At 34.5% G+C, this 25,191-nt stretch overlaps 1 protein-coding gene across 1 annotated transcript in view; it reads right to left on the bottom strand.

Moving 5' to 3' along the window:
* Positions 1–25,191, bottom strand: part of CNTN1 (contactin 1) — a 157,730-nt gene that overhangs the window by 86,161 nt on the left and 46,378 nt on the right. Inside the window, exon 14 of the mRNA XM_063115696.1 lies at positions 19,648–19,768. Within this exon, the coding sequence (XP_062971766.1) occupies positions 19,648–19,768 (121 nt within the window). The remainder of the gene's footprint in view (positions 1–19,647; positions 19,769–25,191) is intronic.

Here is a 25,191-nt window from a genome sequence, read left to right on the forward strand (position 1 = left end):
TTTTTCTGAGCATAAGGGTACGGCATTCTGAAATGTTAAAGGGAATTTAAGACAAAATTGCCATAGGTTAATATTTAACCATTAAAGTGTAAATCATTTCCTTGCTGTTGTTCTCTGACATTCTTAGAGTGTTAAATGAATAATACTCCACAAAGATCACAATAAAGCCACATATTATTAGTTCATTGGTTGGTATAATATATGCATAATAATTTTACTCAGTCATCCATTGATTGAAAAGCAGTATTGTTGAGCAAAACAATATAATTAATTGTCTATTCTTTTCTCCAATATATGTCTTGCCTATAGTGGGTTCTTAATAAATATTTGGTGAGTACATAAATGAATTTATCACAATTGATCTTCATACAGTTCTATAAAGATAATGGTCGTCCACAATACAATCTCTATTCTTTCACTTGGTTTGAAATATTATATCATTAAAAGGTGATGGAATTGAGAGGAGAAATGGAAAAGGGGTAGGTTTGCATCCTCAAAACTCTGGTGTGGCAATGTTACCTGGTAATAGTTCAACTGATGTAAAGTAGATTTTTCCATCTAGTACTTGCCTACAAACATTTCCCAGAAAATACCAGAGAAAAAACATACTATTAAGAAGCACAAATTTAAGAGTTAAAATAGGCTTGGCTTTCAATTCTATGCCCTGATTTATTTGGGCAAGTTTTTAAAATTTACCAAGCTCTCTTTTTCTCATTTGTAAAATAGGAGAAATAAAATGCAACCCGATAGGATTGTTGTTAGAATTGAAATAATTTCTTTTTTAGACAATGAAGTGCTAGACCTGGTCCACAGAAAGCCCGCAGTAAACTTCAGCTATTAACAATATTATCATTATTCCTATAAGAGCTTTCTGGGCATCTTAGTTACCTGGCAGCAGTAATTATAAGTACTTGTTAATCATTGTCAGGGAAATGTTTGCCACATTGTTCATTTACTACTTGTCACCTAAAAGAAAATAGGGACTTCAGAAAGCAAAATGCTTTCTGGTGAATATGATGGAGGTGAGGAAAAGGTGAGAATGTGAAGGAATCAGGATGTGGCAAAAATAGAGCAGTGGTATCCTCAAGACTAACTTGGACAGCCTGAGTTCAACCCAGGGCCAGGCCTGCGGTGTCTGCCAGAAAAAAGGTTTTCGAGCAGTGTAGGGTGATGTTACTTGCTTAGTTTTTTGTTCAGAATGGAGAGCAAAATCTTGCAGTAGAAAATAAAATAGGAAGACAATTAGGAACTGACCACTCCTCTGATTCTTTTGTCAATAAAAAAAAAAAAAGCAAAACATAATTCTTTTTTTCTTTTTTAAAGCTTCCATCACTGTGTACTGTCAATAAATCTTTAAGGAAAGAATTAAAGCCGATGAAAATGTAAGTAAATGGACTGTTACATGCAGTTTATTTCCTTATTTCTTTACTAATATCTCTTTGCAGTTTTTTAGGTTGTCCTCGGTCAGATAGTTAGTGATTCGTACAGACACTACTTATCCCAAAGTTAAATTATCATGAAACAGAGAAATTGGTCAGATGGAAAGGACCTTTGAAATTTGACCTGCATTTTAAATGCCTAGATTCATTAGATGACAAATTATTTTGGCCTTCCATTTTTTCTTCCTTTTATAAATCTTTAATACTTTAATTATTAAAGATCTGGGGTGGGGATAAAAGGAACTGGAATATTTCTCTGACTAGTCTGGGCAAAGACTTTTCATCAATTACTCTCACTATCATTAAATAGTTGGGGAGCTGGAAAAAGAAAAATAATGAGAAGAAAATGAGATGGGGGATATTTAAAGCACACTTTTTTTTTTTTTTTTTTTTTGCTTTTATGAACACAGTGTTATCTTTACCCCTCTCTTGTTACCATCTTCCCCCATCCCATGCCCTGGAGTTTCTTTCTTTTTTTTTTTTTATTAAAAAGATGACCGGTAAGGGGATTTTAACCCTTGACTTGGTGTTGTCAGCACCACGCTCTCCCGAGTGAGCCACGGGCTGGCCCCTGCCCTGGAGTTTCTGAAATACATTTTATTAAGCTCATAGATCATATTCCTACAATAGCGCTGCTATTTTTATCCAAATGCTGACAGAATGTCGCCAAGAGTGGACACCAATAATTGTGTTAGGTCTATCCAGCTGACTGAATTCCTCTGTTATAAAATTAACAGTACAAACTTCAATGTTAATTTTTTTGCATCTTTTCCTGTTCAAAATCAGTATTTAATCCCTACCTTTCTTTGTGTTGACTTTTCTGTACTTTTTCACGTGGAGGATGCCACTAAGGACAGATTTTCCTTTTCTACTTAGATTATCTTCTCTCTAGTTCTGTTTTTCACCCATTATGTTCTTTCTCTCTTGTGTTAAATTTCCTTCGTGGAGATTGTTGACTGAGACTGCTCCATAAAAATCCCACCAGTGAAGGATAAGTAATAATCTACCAGTCTTTGTTAGTGTTACGCTTCTACTTTGTGGGTTCTGCAAAGTTAGCTAAAAGGAGTCTACAAATAATTACTGAGGCTTGTTTCAGTCACTTTTTTATCTAGTGAAGGACTGGATTTGGTCACGATGGTCCCCTATCACCAGTGGTTCAATGCAGAGTTTCTTTTGCCGCATCCCCATTTTCTTCCCCTAAATTTCTCTAGGTTCTCAACATTTTTACTACTAAATCGTTGACTACAGGCAAATAATGGAAACATTTCAATATTTAGTGTAGGTCACATATATTTTAGAGGTCATTTAAGCCAATGTCTGTATGTTTTATAAAAGGATGCTGAATTCTATAAGGGTTATTGTCATAATCACACAGCTAGTCAGTGGCAGAGTATACAGTCAGGACAAGAGACAGGGTTTCCTGGCATGAGAAACCAGCTATTTGCAAACTCTGATCATGCAGGTCAAATGCACCTGTCTGCAGAAGACCTCCAAAGAACTACCTGAATGCCTGTAAGTTTACACTGTTGTCCTCTTGGATTTGATGGTATTATATAAACAAGTTATCAACTCATAAGAACATAAAATATACATGACATAAAATTATTAATGAAATGTATATTGCGTATTTTAATAAAATTATACCTTCTACTGAGTACTTATTATATCTGAGTCAATGCCAATCTTTTGTAGTTCTTACTAATAAACCTATCATGCAGGTGCTATTATTTTCCCTATTTTACAGATGAGGAAACACAAACAGGGATAAAAAAAATAAAATGCCATGGTCACCCAACTAGTAAATGGCAAAGTTAGGATTTGAACCCAATCAATTTGCTACTGAGACCAACTCTTCAACAACTGTGCTAAAAACAATAGTTTAAAAACAGCATTATCAGCATCTCATTTAAAAATGGTACTGATAGCTTTCTGCTGGTGACCTTTCTTATTGGGGAGAACATGAATTACTTGGGCACAAGTGTATATTTTAGAAAAAATGCCAGAACCTGTGATACATTGATCATAGCTTTTTAGATCTTTATCTTATTTGTTAACTCAGATAAATGAAGATAAACACATGACCCATTTATAACTTCATACTTAATATAACCCCAGTCTATCATGACCACCATAAAGGTACCTGTTAATCTTTTCTGAATTTTACTAATGTCTTTAGGGAAAAAAAAAGTACATATGAATGAAATACAGATGCAATTTCCACTCAGTTTCTCACTCATATGTAATTAGAAAGAAAAATGAGAAGAAGTACAATTATTTATTAATTCTGTTATTTCTTCTTTAGAAGTTAGTAACAGTTAATGAAGAAGAGTTTAGATATTTGAGGAAAGATAGTAGGAAAAATGTATTTCCTAAATGATTATTCACACATTATAAGCAGACTATATTTTCTCAATCAATTATTGAGACTTATTTTTTTGATAAATCAGATAGAACAGATTTGAAATTAGGACCCTTCAGGATTAAATAGTGTGTAGATGAGCTGTGATCACACCATAGGCAGCACTTGAGTTGGTGCCAATAATTAGGCAGTAGCCCTAACACGCTCTCTTTCTCTTAAGCACTGACTGGCCTTCTAAACAACTAAAGTTGGAAGTGGACCCTCAGAAACTACTGGTCATTTTGAGACTCCACTCCACATAGCACACACATTTAATATGAACCTTGCTGTTCCAGAACTGGTGTAAGCAGGAAAGACACCCTGGTGTCATTCTTTTTTCCACTGGTAATTCTCCAGCACGTAATTAAAAGCAAAGCACCACATACAAATATCCTGTAGTTCATTGTATATTTTTACCAAAACAGCAAATTCCAATGCAAAGTTTGAAGATGTTAAGGAAACAAAAAAACTTTCAGAACAAATTATATTCCCCTTTTAAATAAAGTAAGGTTAAAATGGAAATTGCTAAGTGGTAAAGATCGTCAGTTATATTAGGGCAGGTGGCTTCTTCTTTACCAAAATGTGTCAATTAAAATCCCTTCTTGCCTGAAAATTAGTAAAGACAACATAAATAAATCTGTATAATTCTTCTCCTTGATATCGATGTAGTTTACTTAAACAAAAGTGCTCTTCCTTTCCTGGTACCGGCCACACTAATCATATGGTTTCCTTTCTAATTTTTATTCTTTCTTTCCAAAACTATATTTCTATCTGGTCTTGGTGGTACAATTTCAGTATGGACTATGTAGGAAGATGCCCATAATGCACACATCTCCACAGTGATGTTTACAGACACATAAACATCCTCAAATTAATTTTAAATATCTTCTTAAAGTGCCAGTTGTTCTGGATCTCTAGTTTATAGGATAGTTCCTCTCTGACAGTAATTGAGATGAGAAAATATAAAAGATGAAAATAAGTAACATAAGTAACATCTTGAGCCAGAGACATTTACTCTTTTAAGATGACTAATAAATTATTTTTTAAATAAAACTACACATGTAATGATCTAAGCATCATATCCCTATCCTTCAAAGTTTTCCTGAAAGTTCTTCCAGCCACAGATGGAGCTGCTAGAATTACTAAATGAGAAGCCCATATAATATCTCATACTTAAAAATTAACCTAAGAAGAACAAAGTTATTTCTTGTGAAGAAACAAGAATTCTAAGCATGTCTCTTTGACCAAAGGAGGAAAGTAAGGGAATTTTCAAACAATGAAATTTAAGCAGTCGCAGAAAGAATTATATACACTTCAATTTTAATCTCCTTCTTCTGCCCAAGTCCTTCCAATAAAAATATCAACCCTCTTCCCAAAAGAAAAGATCCAAGGAGACTGATGGTAGGAGTTAATAAAATTAAATATAAATGCACGTTGTTAATGGCTTAGTCATCTTCACCTAAATCTTACTACTGAAATGACATTTTTCTCCACATGTTGTCCATTTTCACTTCCCAGTTCCAGGAACTGTTCCAAAAACCCTACAGAGCCATGGTCAGTCTCTGATTGTTTATTGCTGGTTTTCATCCTTTCCTGACAAAGAATATGTAAAGCATTAGGATACAAAAGATGATGGAGTAATGCCCCTTTTAGTTTACGTTCTAATTAAGATGACTCATTAGTGAATTTGACAGCAATATTTTTCATTACCCACTTGAATAAATCAAACAGTCCATTCAGTGGCAATACTCCTGTGTTATAATTCACCAGTTCTCCGTAAACTTTTTCAGATAATGAGCTAATTTCTGAGATATATAATTTCAAATAAAAACAGGATGAAAAACACAAAACTTCACTTGGCCATTATGATATACTGGGTTAGTACACTAGGCATTTTTCTGGTATTAGTGAAGCTGTATAATTATATTTGTAAATATTTTTCTTGTCAAAGTATGTTTAGAAGTTTCAAAAGGGGAAATCCTCTAAAAACTAGGTTGGGGAGGGAAAACCACAGAAGCTACAAGACTGAATTAATTAGTCAAATCTAGTATAACATGTTAAAAAATAAACCAGGCTTTCACACAAATGGTGAGTGTCAACGGTCACCAGGTTGGAGGCAGGCTTGCACAGACGGGGAGAAAGGGATCCGCCATGTTTTTCTCTCCATCTTTTCTGTTTTTACCTGCAAGAGGAAAGATCAAGGCTGAAGGGAGAGTGTGGATGCCCAGTTAGGGGCAAGAAGCCATGTACTTTGGAGATTTGCCATGTTTGCTTGATGGGTAAGTTGAAATAATGAACAGAGAGGTACTTTCTGCCAAACACTGAGGATGGGAGTCCAAAAGCAAGAAGGGTGAAGCAACAGGGTCTGGCCCATTCAAACCTTTCTCCCTCATAAGCAGTGACTGACTTTTTTTGTTTGTTTGTTTTGGTTTTTATGACCGGTAAGGGGATCACAACCCTTGGCTTGGTGTTGCCTGCACCATGTTCAGCCAGTGAGTGCACCGGCCATCCCTATATAGGATCCAAACCCGTGGCCTCGGCCTCCCGAGTGAGCCATGGGACCAGCCCAACAGTGACTGACTTTCTAAAGAACAAGACTTGTAACTGAAGCTTCTCCTGAAAAACAAATAAACAAACAAAACCCCCAGACGCTTTGTAAATTTCATTCCACATAGTACAAGTCTAACTGCTAAAACATAAACTATGTCTTGAAACCTTTTGAGAAGAAATACTATTGAGGATAGATTTAAGCAATGTTCCTAAAAAGTTAATCAGTGGCTGGGGTGGAATTTCATGGGAATTATGTCTTGAGTTATATTTTATTTATTTTTTATGTTTGTATACACATTAACAGCAAAGGAGAAGGACATAAAGAAAAATATTTATAAAAAGTTGCCATTGGCAATGTGTGAACTGTAAGTATTCATATTCTTTCATAAATATGTAATCTGAGGCTTAAAGTACTTAACTAACTAAGAACACAGGTTATTTAGTAAGTAGAGTGGATTTCTAACCTGTTGCTGTTATTCTAATGCCAAAATCCCTTCCATCACATCATGTGGATCTTTTAATGATTATATGCATATAGTAATGCATTGTTACAGAAAATTGTGTAATTAACAGAATGATCATACACCTCTTTCTCTTACTCATAACTAAAGATAGTTTGATTTAGGCCAATTCATAGCCACTACTTTCCCCTGGTGATAGTTACTTAAATAGAAGAAATAGTATCTAGGAAATTTGCCTCTGACATTGTGTTGCCAGTTCAGTTTTATGGTAAATAGTAATAAAGGACATAAAGCTCATTGGAAAACAACTCATTGGACACTTTAAGCATATGAAATTTAAAGTCTTTTCAATGAAAAGCAAAATTGCTAATTTTAGATATATTCTTTATTTTCCTTTTAAATAAAGTTTTGGTAGTTTTTGTTTTATTACCAGAGTTTGCTTATCTGTGATCTGAGGTTTTAAGCTGGGAAAGAGGAGCTGTGAACAGTCACATAGGGAGCCTCTCTAAACTCCTAAATGCTGCTGTTTCACAAATAATTTGCTACTAATAATATTGAGAATTCAGAAGTTTGTGCATTTTTTTTCCCTAAAGATAAGGTGGATTCAAAATTACCCCTGCAATGAGTTAACTCTCACTCCTTTGCATCCTGATGCATTTTCAAATAAAGGGGTTGGCACTAAGGAGCACCCTGGGAAATGCACATGAATGTCAGCCGACTTCTTCACAGCTTCCCATGTCCACAGAATGACCATTACTGATGGCTAGCATTGGGCAATTAAAAATTAAAAGTGCTTTACTTTTTTTTAAAAAAAAGAGTTTTTGGATTTCTGCTAGAATCTGCAAGCACTTGAGAGTAAATTGTGCAGTTAAACATTATAATGGAAAAGTTCATTGGATTCAATTCCTTCATGTATAAAATGGGGATAATAATAGTACTTGTCTCTTAAAATTGTGCCTGGTAACTAATAAGTCTTTCATAAACGTTGTATATCCTTATATAATATGATAAATACATGATATATAATATGTGATATGCATTTTATTATAATATAATATATAATTATATTTTGTTATTTCATATATACATTAAATTACATCATCATATATCTTTATTTTTCATTTTATATTCACAATATGTATCTTTTCACAGCACAAAGACTGGGCTTGCAAAACATGTTTTTTTGCCAACATAAATCAAAATTATTTTTAAAATATGAACTAATTGCCTTTTATTCATACTCATAAAAAACTTTTGGATTTTGCTGATTATCTGCACTACTCTCAAAATTTGACATAATTGGCATAATTGTCAGCTTAATTGGACATAATTGTCTGGTAGAGATACACTGATGCATAAACCCAAATGGAGCACTGAAGTGGACAGTCTAAAAGCTCATGATGCCTGTTAAGTTCTGCAATGCTTTCCTGCTTTCTCCCTGGAATTAAAGTGAGGCGTGGCAAGGTTGGTGATTATTTTTTGAGAGCCATGGATTCAGATCCACTGTGAAGCAGAGAAGAAATTCCAGTTTGATAAAAGCTGACCAGTTTGATTATAGGACAAAGAGAGCCAGGGGTAATTAACTGAAGAAAAGAAGAAATCCTCCAAGGCAGCTTTTCTCACTGTACTCCAGTGAGGGCACAGTAGTGGGGTCGGGAATAAATCTAAACTTACATTAGTGCATGACATAGTGTCTTCTACCAGTTTCTAATCCTCAAACCTTTATGAGTTTTAACTTTTAAATTTATGAAATGAAATATTAACCTAGATAATTTTCAAGGCCCATCTTAAAGCTTAAAATAGTATGACTCATTCTGAATGAATTACATACTTTGCTGATATATTTGAAAACTTCCTTGAATTTACATCAATTTACATTAAACTTACATTGAGAAATATAATTTAAAACCATTGATGTTCTTTAAAACTCCATTGGTAATTGGGAAAACTGTTATTTTTACCAGAGGTTTTTTTTTTTTTTTTAGTAGAACTAGTAATAAGTTCTAACTTTGAAAGAATTAGCCATTTTCTAAATTCTGTGTTTATTGCAAGCAGATATGCATTTCAGCTCAATATTTCAGCTTCAACGTGCAACAATTATAGAGAACTAGCTCCTACTAGCTTTTCTTTGACCTGAATTTGTTGGTTCTCAGTGGGAAGGGGAATGCTTAATTTCTAGGCAGGATTTGCTATTAATGAGTACATTGCTGTGGTTTAGTGCATAGTGGGGTCAGGGTGCCTCGGAATGGCGCCCGGCCTGTCATTGTTCCAGCCAGTGCGGGCAGCAAGAGCCATTTTCCTGTCTCGGTCCAGCAAGGCTGATGAGATGGAATCTTTAGTCTGTCTCTGTGGCAAGACTTCCTTGGCCAAAGCAAGTGGAAAGCAGAGGCAATTATCCAAATATCTGAGGTAAATGTGTGTTTTTATGCCCCAAATACGTGAAAAACTACTTCAAACATTTTCTTTGATTTGCTATGACAATCTGAACACAGATTTTCTGCCTACATAAGTTTACCTCTTTTCTGGATCTCTTCCCATGCTTTTGTATGTGAGTGAGTGTGTGTGCGTGCGTGTGTGTGCATGCCTGTGTGTGTGCGTGTGCGTGTGTGTGTGTGTGTGTGACGAGGTGTGTGCATATTTGTATGTCTGTCTAACTTGGTATGCATTTTACATGAAAGTTTATGTCTGTTTTTCCTAATTTCATGGTGATTAAATTGATTAATTTACTTAAAAGTCCTTTTGAATTATTTACAGCCTGGCATGCCTTCATAATAATTTCAAATATAAGTTAATATTTTCTTATTTAATGATAACTTTAATATAGGAATTCTTGAGCACAATGTGAACATTTACACCAGAGACCACAGAAGCCTACGTTTTTATTTAGCAACAGGAGTTCCATAAACTTGTAACATGACAAGAGGCTCTCTGTGCGCTTGCCTTCGCTGATATCCAAGATCCCTGAGTTAGTCATACAAGTAGAATTCTAAATAATCCAGCAGTTAGTGATTTAACCTTTCTCTAAAGAATGCCGTTAGCTTTATCTTTCTCCACAATGTTTTTAAAACAAAATTACTTTTTATTAGCATATGCTAGACAATAGGAAGGGAAAGAGAAAAGAGCAGAAACTGAAATCAGTTACTTTTATTTCTTAGAAGCAGCAATTCTAGGACAGACTTGCAGTATAGTGAGTTTAAGAAATTAACTATAGATTTTTTAAATTCATACTCTCTGGGAGAAGCCTACTACAATGAGAAGACTGGACTGGGGTCCCAAGATGATTGTTTGCCACCGAGTCAATGGGTAATACAGGAGAACTTTCTTTCTCTTAGAGTCCAAGCTTGTAAAATGAAGAAAGGGGAATTGTCTAAATGACCTCTGGGATTAATTCTAGATTTAAAATTGCACTCAAATTTGAAATAAGTGCAGAGATTTCATATAGCTGCTGTGAAGAAGTGAGAAGAAAAAAAGATGTAATTAATGCATGATTTGCTAATAATAGGACCATTAGAACAATTTTATCTTAAACACCGAAAATGTTTACCTATTTCATATTTATTAAAGAAAGAGTACGTATTTGTCCTGACCAACATCTCCAAGTAAATGCATCAAAAATAATTTTGGGGCCGAGCCCGTGGCGCACTCGGGAGAGTGCAGCGCTGGGAGCGCAGCGACGCTCCCACCACGGGTTCGGATCCTATATAGGAATGGCCGGTGCACTCACTGGCTGACTGCCGGTCACGAAAAAGACAAAAAAATAAATGAATTAAAAATAAAAAAATAAAAAACATTAAAAAAATAAATAAATAAATAAAATAATTTTGCCTGGATGATGAAGAGTGGTACGCTCTGGATACGAACGCTGCTAATATAGAACAGCTGAGAGTAATAAATACTCAAGGCCATTTCTCGTAGGAAAGACTCTCAGCCAACTATTATAACAGCTTAAAATATAGCAGAATTATTCAGAATAAAAAGCATATTGACAGCTTCCATCAAGCTATTTTTTCAGCTATGTTACCTTAACTAACCCAACAAAGAGTTCAAAAGTGGTTTAATCATCAGCCAAAATGGCCTCCTTAAGAAAGAATCTGGTAATCAAGTCATTAGGACAAGTAATAAAAAGGTCAATGGATTGCATCAAGTAAAGATGGCATATATCTCTTTTCATTCTGCAATCATGTTTTGGCCTTATAAATAAAGTGGGAAGCTGCACACACACATGCATATGCGCATACACGCGGTGTTCCCATCTAAATAAAAATCCACAGAAGATAAAACTGAATACAAGCTTCTAATATAACAATATAAGCAATACAAACTTTATGGAGAGAAAATGATTTACATAGTTTTCATATCACCTGCTTTAGCTTCAGCTACTCTTGATCCAAAACATTTTCAAATTCCATGTAGCATATGTTAGGGTTGAGGACAAGTCAAAAAGAGAACTTTTAGATGTTAAAGTCTTTTTTTTCTTTTGTTTGTTTGTTTGTTTGTTGAAATCTCAGACTTGAGTTAAGAAATATTACTTAAAATAGTATGCAAGTTGTAAAAAAGGAGGGGACCTGAAAAGTATAATCCTGATTGTATTTTCTATTTTAGCAATTTTAGTGGCAAACATGTTTTGTTCATCCAGGTGTCAGGAAAGAGTTCCTAACAGCCAGTAGCATTGCCAAGGATATTTATAATACAGCAGAAATACCAGGGAAAGTGGTAAAACATGTACAAGTTAAAGCCTAATTTCTTGCTTTTGTGGCCTAATTTTATGGTCCATTTTTGAATGTTGTCCAAAAGTGCACTCATGAATGAGAATTTATATTTGACAAGCTCCACATACGTTCCCACAAGTGCTGCTGAATAAATCCTGAAAAACACTTTGCCTCTAAATGACACTGTTTTAACTGAAGAGCTTTAAGTCCTCCAGAAATACCTTGTGCAAAAGAATATCCACACAAAACTGTTCATAAGCATCAAACACTTGATGAAGCAACCTAAATACATTATTAAGGAACCTAAAAAGTGAAAATTTTATGACAACAACAAAAAAGAAAATTTGTATGAATCCTCTTAATGTGAATTTTTACATTAGAGACCTAAAATATCTGAAGTATAATAGCTGGTTCTTTTTATAAACACTAAAAATAGTTTTGAACCATAAAGGTCTTGTAAATATGAGGCAATTTATAGTGCTTTGAGTTCTAAATCCATTTGACTATATTACATAAACCTCTGTTTTAAAAGTTGATTCTGAAATTACTTCTTTCACTGATACAATATTATTTCCAGCTTATTTCAATACACATTCTTCATAGAATAAAAAAACCTTTCCAAAAAATCTTTTATATCTTCTATAAACAATTTAACAATTATAATACTAAGAATGGCATTATAATCTCTCATAAAGTTATCTTAATTGTTATACTAGTGTTCTAGCTGGGGGATTTGCTTTTTGGTTTTTGGTTTGTTTTGTCTGTTTTCCTAACAGTTGATACCTATTTAGGTTGAATGATTAACTACGACATTTTTAAAGCTAACTCTGTCTTATTGAGTGTGACTTAGTGCTTAATTTCAACTATGCTCAAATGATGATGGGGTTGAAGAAAATGTTCATGGAATTAACCCTTTCCTGTCCACCTGCACTGCCTTTTTCCATTCCCACGCCTCTTCTGGTCTTTATGCCAGCGCTCCCTTCCACAGCTTCTATCAAAAATTATTATCAGTTTTTAAATTGTCTGCTGATTAACTTCTTTTTTGCTTACACAGGACAGACTGAAGGAAAGAAAGACAAACACATTTTGAAATTAATTTATCCCCCAAATACCCTTTATAATCAAAACAATATGACTTGCAAACTGTTTTCCATAGATTTCCTAGAAAAATAACTTCCAAATGCCAGTTAGTGACCAGTTCATTACAGTCATCTTGGTGCCTTGTTAAACACAGAGATTTGCCAGCCCAGGACAGGTTTACATATTTGGTCAACTTAGAATGCTCCTAATTCTTGATGCCCTCCAATATGATAGTCTTGAAAAATGTATTCACTATTTATTTAAAGATTTATTTCAAGATTCATTTAAAGGAGAGACTGAGAGATGAAAGGGGAAAAAAATAGAAGAAGGTTTAGGACAGGGGGCAGAGCTCACAGCTTCCACTATTGCCTTCAGTAATTTAACTCCAGTCCCAAAGCTGCAAGCACCACTCAGTGTTTTCTAGGTCCTGAAGTTGTTTTTGCCGATGAATATCCTGTTGTTCCAGCACCATTTGTTGCAATAGCTATCCTTCCTCCATTGAATTGCTTTTGCATATTTGTCAAAAAATCAGTTAAGCATATTTGTGTGGGTCAATTTTTGTGACCAGAGCTGATACATCCTGGTTCAACAGGCCAATCTTTAATCTGGCTTTCCTAAGCCTATCCCAGAACTATCAATTCAGAAAATGCCAAAAGAGGACCTAAAATTGTGTATTTAAATTAGCTATAGTGGAAGATCTGATGTACAGCCACATTTGGAAACTCTGCCTAGAGGTTACACAAGAATTTTTCACAAGCCTTTGCTGAGAAGACGGATGGCGAGAAAGTGGGGAGTAGCAGGTGACTCTGTGATTCTCTTTCATTAGATTAAATTTATTAAGAAGTATTTAACATATAGAAAAAGTTTTAAAGAATAAGAAAATGACCATCCACGTACCCACCATTCAGCTTAAGAAAAAAACATTTTACAGAAGCAGCTTCTTGTGGATGCCTTCCCTTTTGAAAGTATATCCTCCTCCCCTCCTTTCCCCCAACTCCAGAGGTAGCCACTCTTCTGTATTTCATGATTATCACTTTCATGCATCTCCATATGTGATGCACTATGCATGCATATGTGTGCACGTATACACCCACGCACACACATGCACATATATTCTTTGTTACTGTAATAGAAACCTGAAATAAAAGCAACTAGTAACTTGATCAGAAGGCAACTCATCATTCTCACTAGCCTTTAAATCCAGACCAAAGTATACTCTGCAGTCTCACTTAGCTCAGTTTGCTTATGCTATGTTCTGAATGTTTAAGAAGGCCTCCAAAATTCTTATGTTGAAACCTAATCGCCAATATAATTGTTTCAGGAGGTGGAGCCCATGGAGATGATTAGGTTATAAGAGAGGAGCTATTATGAATGGGATTAGTGCTTGTAAAAGAGACCCTAGAGAGCGAGTTGGACCCTTCCACCATGTGACCTTTCACCGTGAGGACACAGTGAGAAGTTGCCATCTAGGAGCCAGAAAGCAGTCTCACACTGGACACTAAGTCTGCCAGTTCCTTGATCTTTGGCTGCCCAGTCTCCAGAACTATGAGAAATAAATTTCTGTTGTTTATAACTTACCCAGTTTACGGTATTTTGTTATAGCAGCCTGAATGAATAAGAGCTTAGATTTACTCATGTTTACTAGTTTCTTTATTTACCATGCATTTTAGCATCTCAGAACGTTATACTGGAGTTCTTTTCCTTTTTCCTAAAATTCGCCCAGTAGGCATTCCTTTAGAAGTAAGAATCTCTTGGGAAATAACCCTGTTTCTGTTTGCTTTAATATTTTATTTTTTCTCAATATGGCATGACAACTTGTCTTGCTATACACTAGATATCTTGGAGGACAGATGTTTTTAAGCACCCCGAAGATATTATTTCATAATTTTATTGTGATCTGTTGCTACATAACAAATGACCCCAGAACTCAGTGGCTTAAAACAACAAACATTATTACCTCTCACAGTTTTGTTGGACTATGAGTTCTTGGCTGTCCAATGGCTCTTGAACAGGGTCTCTTATGAAAGTTATCATCAAGATTTCAGCCAGGATTCTAGTCATCGGAAATTCTGATTGGGGCTTGAGGATCTGTTCCGTAGGTGGCTCGATCAAATGACTAGGAAATTGGTGCTAGTTGTTGGTAGAAGACTTCATTTCCTCCTCATGCAGCCTTCTCCAAAAGGCTGCTGGAACATCCTCATGACATTGCAGCTGACTTCCCACAGACTGAGTGATCCAAAAACCAAGGCAGAGGCAGCAATGTGTTTTAAGACTTAGCCTGAGAAATCACACACCATCACTTCTACAGGCCCCTAGACTTAAGTGTGAGAGGAATCACACAAGGGTTGGTGTACCAGGAAGCCAGGACTGTTGAGGGCCATCGTATAGGCTGGCTGCCCAATTGTCTTCTGACTTTTATTGGGGCTGCTGAGTAGCCTGCTGTCACTGTATTGCCACATCTTCGTAAAAAAATTCTTTTCACTCTTGTTGCTCTTATAACATTCTAGATGTCTTCAATGTTCTGTAGTTTTATTATTTATTTTTACTTATTTTTTGTATTTCATTATGATTTTTGAATATCAGGAATCACATTTTTCACTAATTCTCCCAAATTTCTAATCATTATCTTTTTGAACATTGTTTCTCTCCTACTTTCTTTAATGTTTTTTTTCTGGTAATCTAATTTGACAAATATTAATTTCTCATTATATCCTCAATATCTTAATCTCTTTTACATAATTGGTCCTTGATTCTCTGCAATGAAATATGGTGATTTTTTTCATATCTATCTTTCAGTTTCCTAATTCTTTCCTAATCTGTCTCTAATGTGTTTTATAACCCACCTATTAAGTTTTTATTTTCAGTGATTATGTTTATCATTTATAGATACTCCTCTTGTTTTTTTCCAAAACTGCCTCATTTTTTTAGTACATTGTTTTCAACTCATTTTTACCATTTCCTCTCTCCTTTCTTTAATGATTTTGGCATGATTACGTTTCTTCTTATTGTAATGATTACAGTCTCTGAAGTATTCTGGACTTGAATTAAATTGTTTTGCTTTTTCCCCTCTTGATTCTCTCTTATTATGGCTTGTTTCCTTATGTGAGTTGTCATTTCTTGCATAATTTTGTGTTTGATTTATCTATATTTGTTGAAATCCTGAGAGGGCTGGATTGAAGGTATCCTACTCAGAGAGAGTAGCGTTTTGCTTTATCCAGGGCCATGAGGAAGAATATTTATTTATTTATCTGCATCTTGAATTTCATATACTGGACTTCTAGGACAATACTGTTTGAAGAAATTACAAAAATAATCTCTATACTGTAGAAAGACAAGCAGAAATATCTGTATAGTAAACAGATAGAACTGATATAAAAGGCAGCTTTGGAAGAGAAAAGTGAAAATTACATGGTCAATATGATCCCACGATTTGAAGTTGTTTGTAGACCTGGATGATCAGACAATGTGTGCAATGAGTAAATGTGCTGAAGGGCTATAGCTTCTTAAGTGTACATTTATGGCTGTTAAAGAGAGACAGTGACTCATATCTAATTATTGGGACCATTTTCAGTCGACTACAATTGTTATTGTTTTCTCTATTTCTCAATCATTCCATACATGACACAGGTAAAAGGTGAGTGTGTTTTCTCTGGGTAAAAAGCTCCATGAAATCAGATCCAATGTTTTCCTTTGACGACGTTTTTCTCATATTTAATTTCAGTTTAATATTTAGAGGCACTCATTTAACTAATTGACTGCCTCCATTCTGAACTCAATTAAGATAATAATGAAAGGCATAAACTTAAGACACATTTTTTTTTGCTCATACAAACTACTTTTATCAGGCTTTACCAATATACTTACACTCACCCATTCACAATTATAAATGCACACACACACACACACACACACACACACACACACACACACACACACAGCTGTGGAAAACAGCAACATTTTTTACTATGTGTTCATTTCCTTCAAGGTAACATAGGCTAAAAGAAATTCACAGTCTTAATTATGTTTGAATATTTAACTTTTGTTTCTGTCTCCTGATAGGGCAAAATAGTTTATGCACTAAACTAGTTTTGTTATCAAAAAAATTTTAGTGATCCTCAGAGGAAATTGCTTCCCTTGCATTCCGTTCACTGTCCCTCTCATAGCACTAATTTCAGCATGGGTAGTTCAGATTACTGACATCTGAATGTGAATTAAGTACAGCTCAAATCCGGAAGTTAGTATACATATCTGATGTCTACTATATAACACACTTAATATGTTTTGAAAAACAGATATATTCTTGAATGGTTAAGTGCAAACTGAATCTTTTGGTGGCAGTTTACAATATAAATGTGCTATTAGATCTCATTCCATGAATTTATTAGTTTTCTAAATACTTTTAGATGAAGTGTATAGTCATTCCTTTGTTTCTCTTTTTAGAGAGTCTTGATCTAGATTGCGAAAAAAATAGATTAAGCTTTTTAATGCCTTTTAGGCAATTTCTGGCTGAGGAAATCTGAAGAAAAATTTAAATCTTCTTCCTAAGAAAATGCACATGCACATGGAATTTTACATATAATTTTAGGAGGTCCACGGACCTCTTGAAGCCTGTCCATAGACTCCAGGTTATAATTTCCTGAACTGTATGCGAACGTATAGTTCAATGGATAAATGGACTACTAATATTATTACTTAAGTCAGGGTATGTCTTATATATTACTCAGCATTATTATAAGAAATAAAACTGTTTAATGTTACATATAAAGCATATTAGAAAGTCTAGTTTATATATGTTTCTGACACAAGATCTGCAGAGATATATTTGATTGTTTTAACTGCAAATTCCCTTGACATAAAATGAATATCTTTTCTATTATTAGAAATAAATTTTGGTTTTTGATTATAACTCTGCAGACATTAGCAGAGGTAAGCAATACTTTTCATTTACCTCTATAATTTTATTAATATCCTGCTACAGTGAAGGGACATAAAATGCTATATCATATTTTTACTGAGTGTACTTGCCAGTTCCCATTACTTTAAAGCATTTTTTCCTAAGATTAAAAGACTTTAGAAAAATAAACTTTATGTTTCTGCATAATACTCACCATAGCTTATTTTTATTGGCTTTACCTCTTATTAATTATCTAAGTATGTGTGGGTAATATCACTACTACTTTAGTATTACATCTGTAAAAAAAAAGATCATTACATCTGTCTTCCCTTTGAATACTGCTAGGTATTCTAGAGTATTACTACAATGTAATCATATGAACACACTAATCTCCATGCATTGTAACATAACCCCTATTGTAATATTAACGTTAATTATTTTAATATGCAAGCTATTCCAATTAAATCTATATTTAAGCTATTGCTGAAAATGGCTTAACAGCTAGTGCTCTGAGTAGAAGGAACAATGAACTAGTCCCTGTCCCTGATAACTCTTGAAAACAGATGTTCCAGGTAACAAAATACTCTAAATAAAAATACTGAACCTAAATGAACTTTTTTGACTTAGGATTTTGCAGCATCAGGGATTTTATTTATTAATTTTCAATAAGTGATCCATGGAAAGAATCTAAGTTTATTTGGATAAAGAAACTTCAGCTAAACTTCTTATTACCCTATTGGAGAACACTTTTAACTGGAATAAAAATCTTCTCAGTATTTTCCCAGAGTTGCTTAGGGAAGCCATATTAATATTGCTCTAAGAGGGAAATGCAGGAGGTATATAAGATTTAGTGAAATTATATTGATCTGGATCTAGAAGGGACATTAAGACAAACAAACCACATATATCATTTTATTTACTAATTATTTGTCTGATAGTACAAAAAATGATGGCAAAATGTGCAATTAAAGGATCATCAATAAATATTTATAGTAGGTAAAATGTGAAAGAATAGAAATTTTAGCATGACACTGAGACAGAGAGAAAAAGAGTTATGAAACTGTGCAAAGGAAGGCTGCAACTCAGTAAAGATTAATAAAAATGCATATATAAATTTTACAACTTAGAGTGGATAATACATACACAGATTGTTATAAAACATTAGAAAAAGTAGTAAATGTTTTGAAAGTTCAGAAGAAAGGAGCTCATATTTGGGACATCAGAGTAAGATTTATGAGTTTACTAATACTTGAGCCAGGCTTTGAAGGATGGTTAAGATTTGGTCAACAAATGATGAGAAAAGGAAATGGAAGGAACACTGTGAATCTAGGAACAGATACAGGTAATACTAGGGTATTTTTGTGGATTAGTTGGATGGTTGGAGTTGGTTACAGCGAACGATGAGACATTAAAGGTAAACAGACTAAGATCAATGCATGGAACTTCTTGGATGCTAAGCTAAAGAGAATGGTCTTCATGCTATAGGTGGTGAGTCAAGAGCCAATTAATGATTTTTAAACAAGGTGTGACATGTTCCAAGCCAACCTCAGCACTACAGCAGTGGCCAGTAGCAAAGGTGTTGCATTTTCAATGAACGTGTATCCCATCGCATTCTCAACTATATTATTTATAAGAAAAAAAGCACTAGTTTGAAAACCAGCAACAAATAGAAACATGATACATGTGTAAGTTAAATTTTTATTCTAAGATGACAGTGATAAATATATAACACTGAAGTTATAGTAAATGCCATCATTTTTTTACATAAAAAAGAAAAAAGGAAACAGCACTATGCTCAACACACTAAAAATGTATTAGTAGGAAATGAGGACATTTGGTGAGTACTAAGTTTAAAAGCACAAATGTTTAGCAGGAGGTATGTGGTATAACTTTCTAGAAGACATGTAGTTAGGAAAACAAATAAAATCAGTGTTGTTTACAACTTGTCTGGCATAAATCATTTTAGGCATGGATAAAAAACATAAGATCCATTCTTAGGAATGGTATTGAGACTTTAAATATATAAGAATTCGAACCAGAGTTACCAGAAAATTATACATATTTATGCAAGTCAAATACCTTTGGTTTTGTAATTTTAAAATGTTGAAACTCTTACCTCGTACAACAAGGTCAGCTGAAGCTGAGGAATTGTCCACAATTGTCTGAGCAGTGCACGTATATCTTCCAGCATGTTTCAGCTGGGCATTTCGGATGAGCAGTTCACCATTGGAATCCAGCTGTTGGCAAAAACAGCAATTATTCAAATCAGTACTTTTTTTTTTTTTTTTACCAATTATATGGCATTTAAGATACAAGAGGTATATTTATTCCTTTAACAAAATGAGCACCATTAAAAGGCATCTGTTTTAGACAGGCTAACTGTATGTCTTTGCTCTAGTTACACATATTCTGGGCTCCAGTTTTCTCAACTGGAAAAACAATGTGACTCAATTAAATGCTTAAGCTCCGTATTAGCTATGATATGTTTAACATTTTATTATTTTTATTATCAGAGGGCTATACTGAGAAAAAATCAAGGGATGAAACTATTTCATTGATAGCTTTTAAAGAGAAATGTTGTCTCATGCTGCATAGCTAGGAAGAGTTATTAATTTGGTTTCACAAAGCTGACAAAATTTACTAATTTCAAGATGTGCCATGGTTCATTTTATATAGGTGCTAAAAGTTTGCAGAAAATGTCAAAATGGGCGATTCTATTAACATGTACTTTGTCACCAAAATGTAAGCTCTGTGAAAATTAAGATCTTTGTTTTGTTTAATGCTCTATTCCCAGTGCTTAGAAGAGTGCTCAATACCTAAATTTTGAAAGAGTCTTGAAAAGATTTTGCTTGTGGTGATAAGGCATCATCTCAATGCAATTCCCCAAAATAGCTAGTATTTGTTGAATGACTTCTCTGCACCAGGTCCTGGGCTGTGCAAGTACATATATTATCTCATTCAATCCTCTTCTGATAACAGCCCTATGAGATAAGTCTTCTTATGCCCATTTTATTAATGATAAAAGTGAGATTTTGAGTAGCCAAGTAATTTAACTGAGGTAATTCAGCTTGTATGGCAGTGGGAGCACATCAAAGTCCATGCTCATTATATCTAAAATATTTTCCTCGAAGAAAAGTTTGTAACACTCAATTTTTAAGTGGGCATTTGGTTTTCCTGTGAACCACAAAATATTTAGTTACTATTCCAATCATAGATAAATCTAAATACATTTAAAGGTGATTCATGGGTTAGGTTAATACTTTACATAATCGATAACAGTATTGATTATGTGAGATGTCGGGCCTTCAAACTTTTAAAGATGAACTTTTAATGACTGTGTGTGAAGGGAATATTCTGCTTCACCATAGTTTCCACCAGTAGCCTCTTCACATGTGACATTCCCTGCTGGTTTCAGAAAGTATTTGATTTTGCAATCCTTGCTTGATTAGTAAGTTAAGGATAATAGATATATTCTGAACCGATTGGTTTAGTTCATGAAACAGAATACTAATATGAAGAACTGGTCAGTGGCCACACATATTGCTCCTTGATATCAGTCAACCTTAGTAAATGCATAGCTAGAAGTTATACAATTTGATGTCAGTTGAGGTCTTCCTGTCCCTTGAGGTCTAGACTGGCTAAAAGTTGAAATAGTTCCCAACATTTCTGCAAATTTCTGGGGTAGAGGAGTTTTTTCCCTTCTGTCCTCTTGGTCTATTATGTTTTTGTCAAACCAAAAACCTCCAGACTAGAAATTCAACCCTTTATTTTGTCATAAATTCAAATAACACAAACTGTTCCTTAGTAAAGTGGGTTTACTCAAGACTTGAAGGTGCTAGAACTGGTTGGAGGCTACAAGGTAGGGAAATGCACATAAAAAATAAATGTCATCCATTACATCTGTTCTTACACGTCCCTTTGGCCATATTTTCACTAGGGATTCCTTGATGGGCTCCGCCTTTCCCAGAGCCCTGCCATCTTGCTGTCACCCACTGCTGCTCCCACCTCTTACTGATCTCTTCTCCTCTCTTCTTTCCCTTGGACATAAGAAAAATAAGTTCTTCTTTCCTCATGTTAAATTGTTTAATTTGTTGATGGTTTCTTGGATTCTGACAATATCTATTCCTGAAAACCTTACTTGCTGTTTTTAGTTTTTCCAGTTTTTCACTTCTTACTCCTCAGTCAGTTCTAATCTGGACCCCACCTCTTTGACTCAACTTATTTGACTTCCTAATAGCGTTAGACCTTCCTTCCCAAACTACTCAATTTTTTCTAGTCATTTGTGACTTTCCAGAAACTTCCAGGACAGTATCAACCCCTCCCCATCTTTAACTTTATGATTCCATCATAAATTCCTGGATGTATCCATTCATTTCCATCACTACTGCCTCGTGTCCAAACTACACCTGCACCACTAGAACTGTTGCTGCCTATTTGGTCTCTACCTCCACCCTGACCTGCTCTACGCTTTTCTCCACTTATTGCCTAGACTACCTTTTAAACATGTAAATATGCTCAACAGACCTCTATCTACAAATGCAAATAAACTGAAACCTTTAAAACTTTACCTTCCTGGGATAAAAGCTATAAGCATTATAATGGCCAACTTCGGTCTATTTTCTAGGCTCTGTCCCATATAAACTCACTCAGTGCTGCCACCTCACTTAACACTCTGCTCTCCAGGAGGATCATTCTCTTTTTAGGACTACAAATACATCTTGTTCTCTCCCATCTCTGGTTCTCCACGGAGTTTCCTCTTTTGGAATTGTGATTCCCTCATGTCCCACCCCTCATCACTTTCACCTAAATAACACCCTGCCCCCGATACCAGTTCAAATCATTTGTTCAAGCAAGCCTTTCCATTTTCTCTGGGCTAGACAGCTTCCCTTGTTATATTTTATCACAGCATCTTGTGCCTTATTTCATATTACATACCTCAATTGCAATTAAATATTTGTGCAATTAGGGGATCAAAGCTGGTCTCCCAGGCTGACTGTAAGTTTTATGTAAGGAGGAAACATGACTGCTTTGTTTAGCACTGTATCCCTTTGTTGTGTATGTATACATCTGTATGTGCTGTATCACCAGGACTAGCACAGTGCCAGGAACATAATCAAACTATGTATATATTGTTCGAATGAATTAGTCAATTGCTTATCGAGAATTTCGGTATCTGCTCTGAAGGTAATACATATTCACTTCTTTTCAGCTACAATCAAAATTAGGTTAGCAAGTACCAATAGCTCATGACAAAGACAGCCTTTCCTGAACATATAATGAAGCTTCTCCTAGTGTCAAGATGAAGTACACACTTTCGCTACCTCCTCAGATGACCCCTCAGATGATGAGTGAGTATACTCACTCCCTGTTCCCCAGCCACGGTGAACAACTTACACTTTGCCATGTGTTCACACCTACAGACCTTTGTACAGGTCACTTGCATGATGGGATTGCTCCACCTCCCACTTCCATCACTTGGCTAACTTCAACTCGTGTTTTAAATGCCCAGTCCTCCTCACAAATCCAAAGTCCAGGTTAGGTGTTGACCTTTGCACATTTTCACTGTAACTGTCCCTCTCTACTATTATAATTATACAGCTGTTCATTTCCTCCCGTAGACTGTAATTCCTTGAGGAAGAAACTAGGTCTTACTTATTTTTACTTACAAAGTACTCAATGTAATATGTGACATACAAGAGGAATTCAACATTATTGTTGAATAAAACAATTAATAAATACCTATTATCTAAAATGATCTAAAATGTTTTTATTAAAAACATTCTTTTAGTAATTTCACATGTCTTTTTCAGGTAAGATAATAATGTTATAAGATAAAACAGCTGAATTGAGAACAACTATTGTTATACATATTCATGAGATCAACTATTCATGAATAATATATTTCCAATTACTTGTACACTAATTCCATGAGAAAATAAAGTTTTAGGGGAAAAAATTGCAAATTTATAGAGAAAAGAATGTAGTTAACATGTAAAGAAACTGAAACCTGTAATTTTTTTAAACCTATATGTTTAGTAAAAAATTTTCCTTTGCCCAAAGAGAGATCTGGCCCCTGTCCTCAGCTTCTGGAAAATAATTGCTAATGTCTTTCTTTGCTTTGTGGTCTTGGGTCATATTGGCTATTCTAACAGTGCTAGTAGAGTAAGAGTTAGCTAAACCTGTAGAGTCTTAGAGAAGGGGCTTTGGGTCACATGATATCAGTCAACCTAGAGACTGAGATTAACCATGCAGGCAATTAATCCATCATGCCTACATGATAAAGACCCAATAAAAACTCTGGACAGCAAGGGTCAGGAAAACTCCTCTGGCTGGCAATACTCTGTGCATATTGCCACACATCAAAACTGTCAGAGTTCTGACTTCGTGGGAAGAAGACAATGGAAGATTGTGTTTGGTAGTTCTCCTGGACTCTGCCCTGTCTACTTCTACCTTTGGCTGATTTAAATCTGTATCCTTTCCTGTAAAAAAAAAAAAAAAATGTAACCATGAGTATAATAGTTTTCAGAGTTCTGTGAGTCCCTTCTAGTGAAATACCAAAACAGAGGGTAGTTTTGGCAACCCCTTGAACTTGCAGTTGGAGTCAGAAATGAGGGTGGTCTTACAGACCGTGCCCAACTTTGTAGTCAAGCTTAATTCCTCATACCATACTAAATAAAATTTATCTAAGGAAGGAGGTAAAACAAATTATTATATTATTCACAATTATATTTTAAAAAATGATTGGAAGGAAACAGAAAGTATTTTTCTTTATATGGGGAAGGTAATTACAAGAAATTTTCTCAAACTATTATAAAAGCTAATTGGCACAAATGTCTAAGTAATTTTCTAGTAAGAAAAAAATAATTAATTTAATCATAGTAAAATAAAATAATTTAAAAACTAAACATTCATTAATAGAAATGTATTATGTAAAATCTTTTCAAACTATTATAACACAAGATAATAGTTTTATTTTAGAAAGAATAACGTTTCCATAAAAATAAAAAAGCACTTAGTTCTAGTATATTCTTTCATTAAGTAAACTCCGTACTTCGGTTGCTTCAGGTGTCTAATTGAAAGATAATCCCGTTTCTGAACTCCTGCTATTTCAATGAACCATACGATTAGACCAGAATTAGAAAAATAAAACACCTTGGCAACTTAAAACGTTTCCTTATCCAACTTCACAATAAAAAACTGAGGGCAGAAAAATAATATAAAAATGAACAAGTTGTGGCACAAAAATTGCACTTTCAAAAATGTTTTTATCTTATATATATAATATTATTTTTTCTTAATAAAATTGCTATCTTTTCCTAAACTCTCAGTTTGAAACATGATGCTGTTTACATATTCACTTACATTATTCCGATAGAAATGATGTGGTCATTCTTTTCATACTGTCACATGTAATAAAAAGCACAAACTAATTTATGCCCTAAAATATTATATTAAATTTATATTTATTAAATTTTCACAAGAAACTCTTTCACCACTTTTAATTAAACTATTCAAAACGTTTAAGGCTTAACTCATTTTCAAATCAACTCTGTTTTAAGCATTAGGACTTAGGTGGGTAATGATAAGCCTGCTTGTATAAAGCAAAAACCAGCATTTTTTACATTGATTCTCTTTTGCTCTATATTTGCCCAAGGTGTGG

Source organism: Cynocephalus volans, chromosome 12 (genome assembly GCF_027409185.1).
Source record: "Cynocephalus volans isolate mCynVol1 chromosome 12, mCynVol1.pri, whole genome shotgun sequence".
In the NCBI taxonomy this organism is placed as follows: domain Eukaryota; kingdom Metazoa; phylum Chordata; class Mammalia; order Dermoptera; family Cynocephalidae; genus Cynocephalus; species Cynocephalus volans.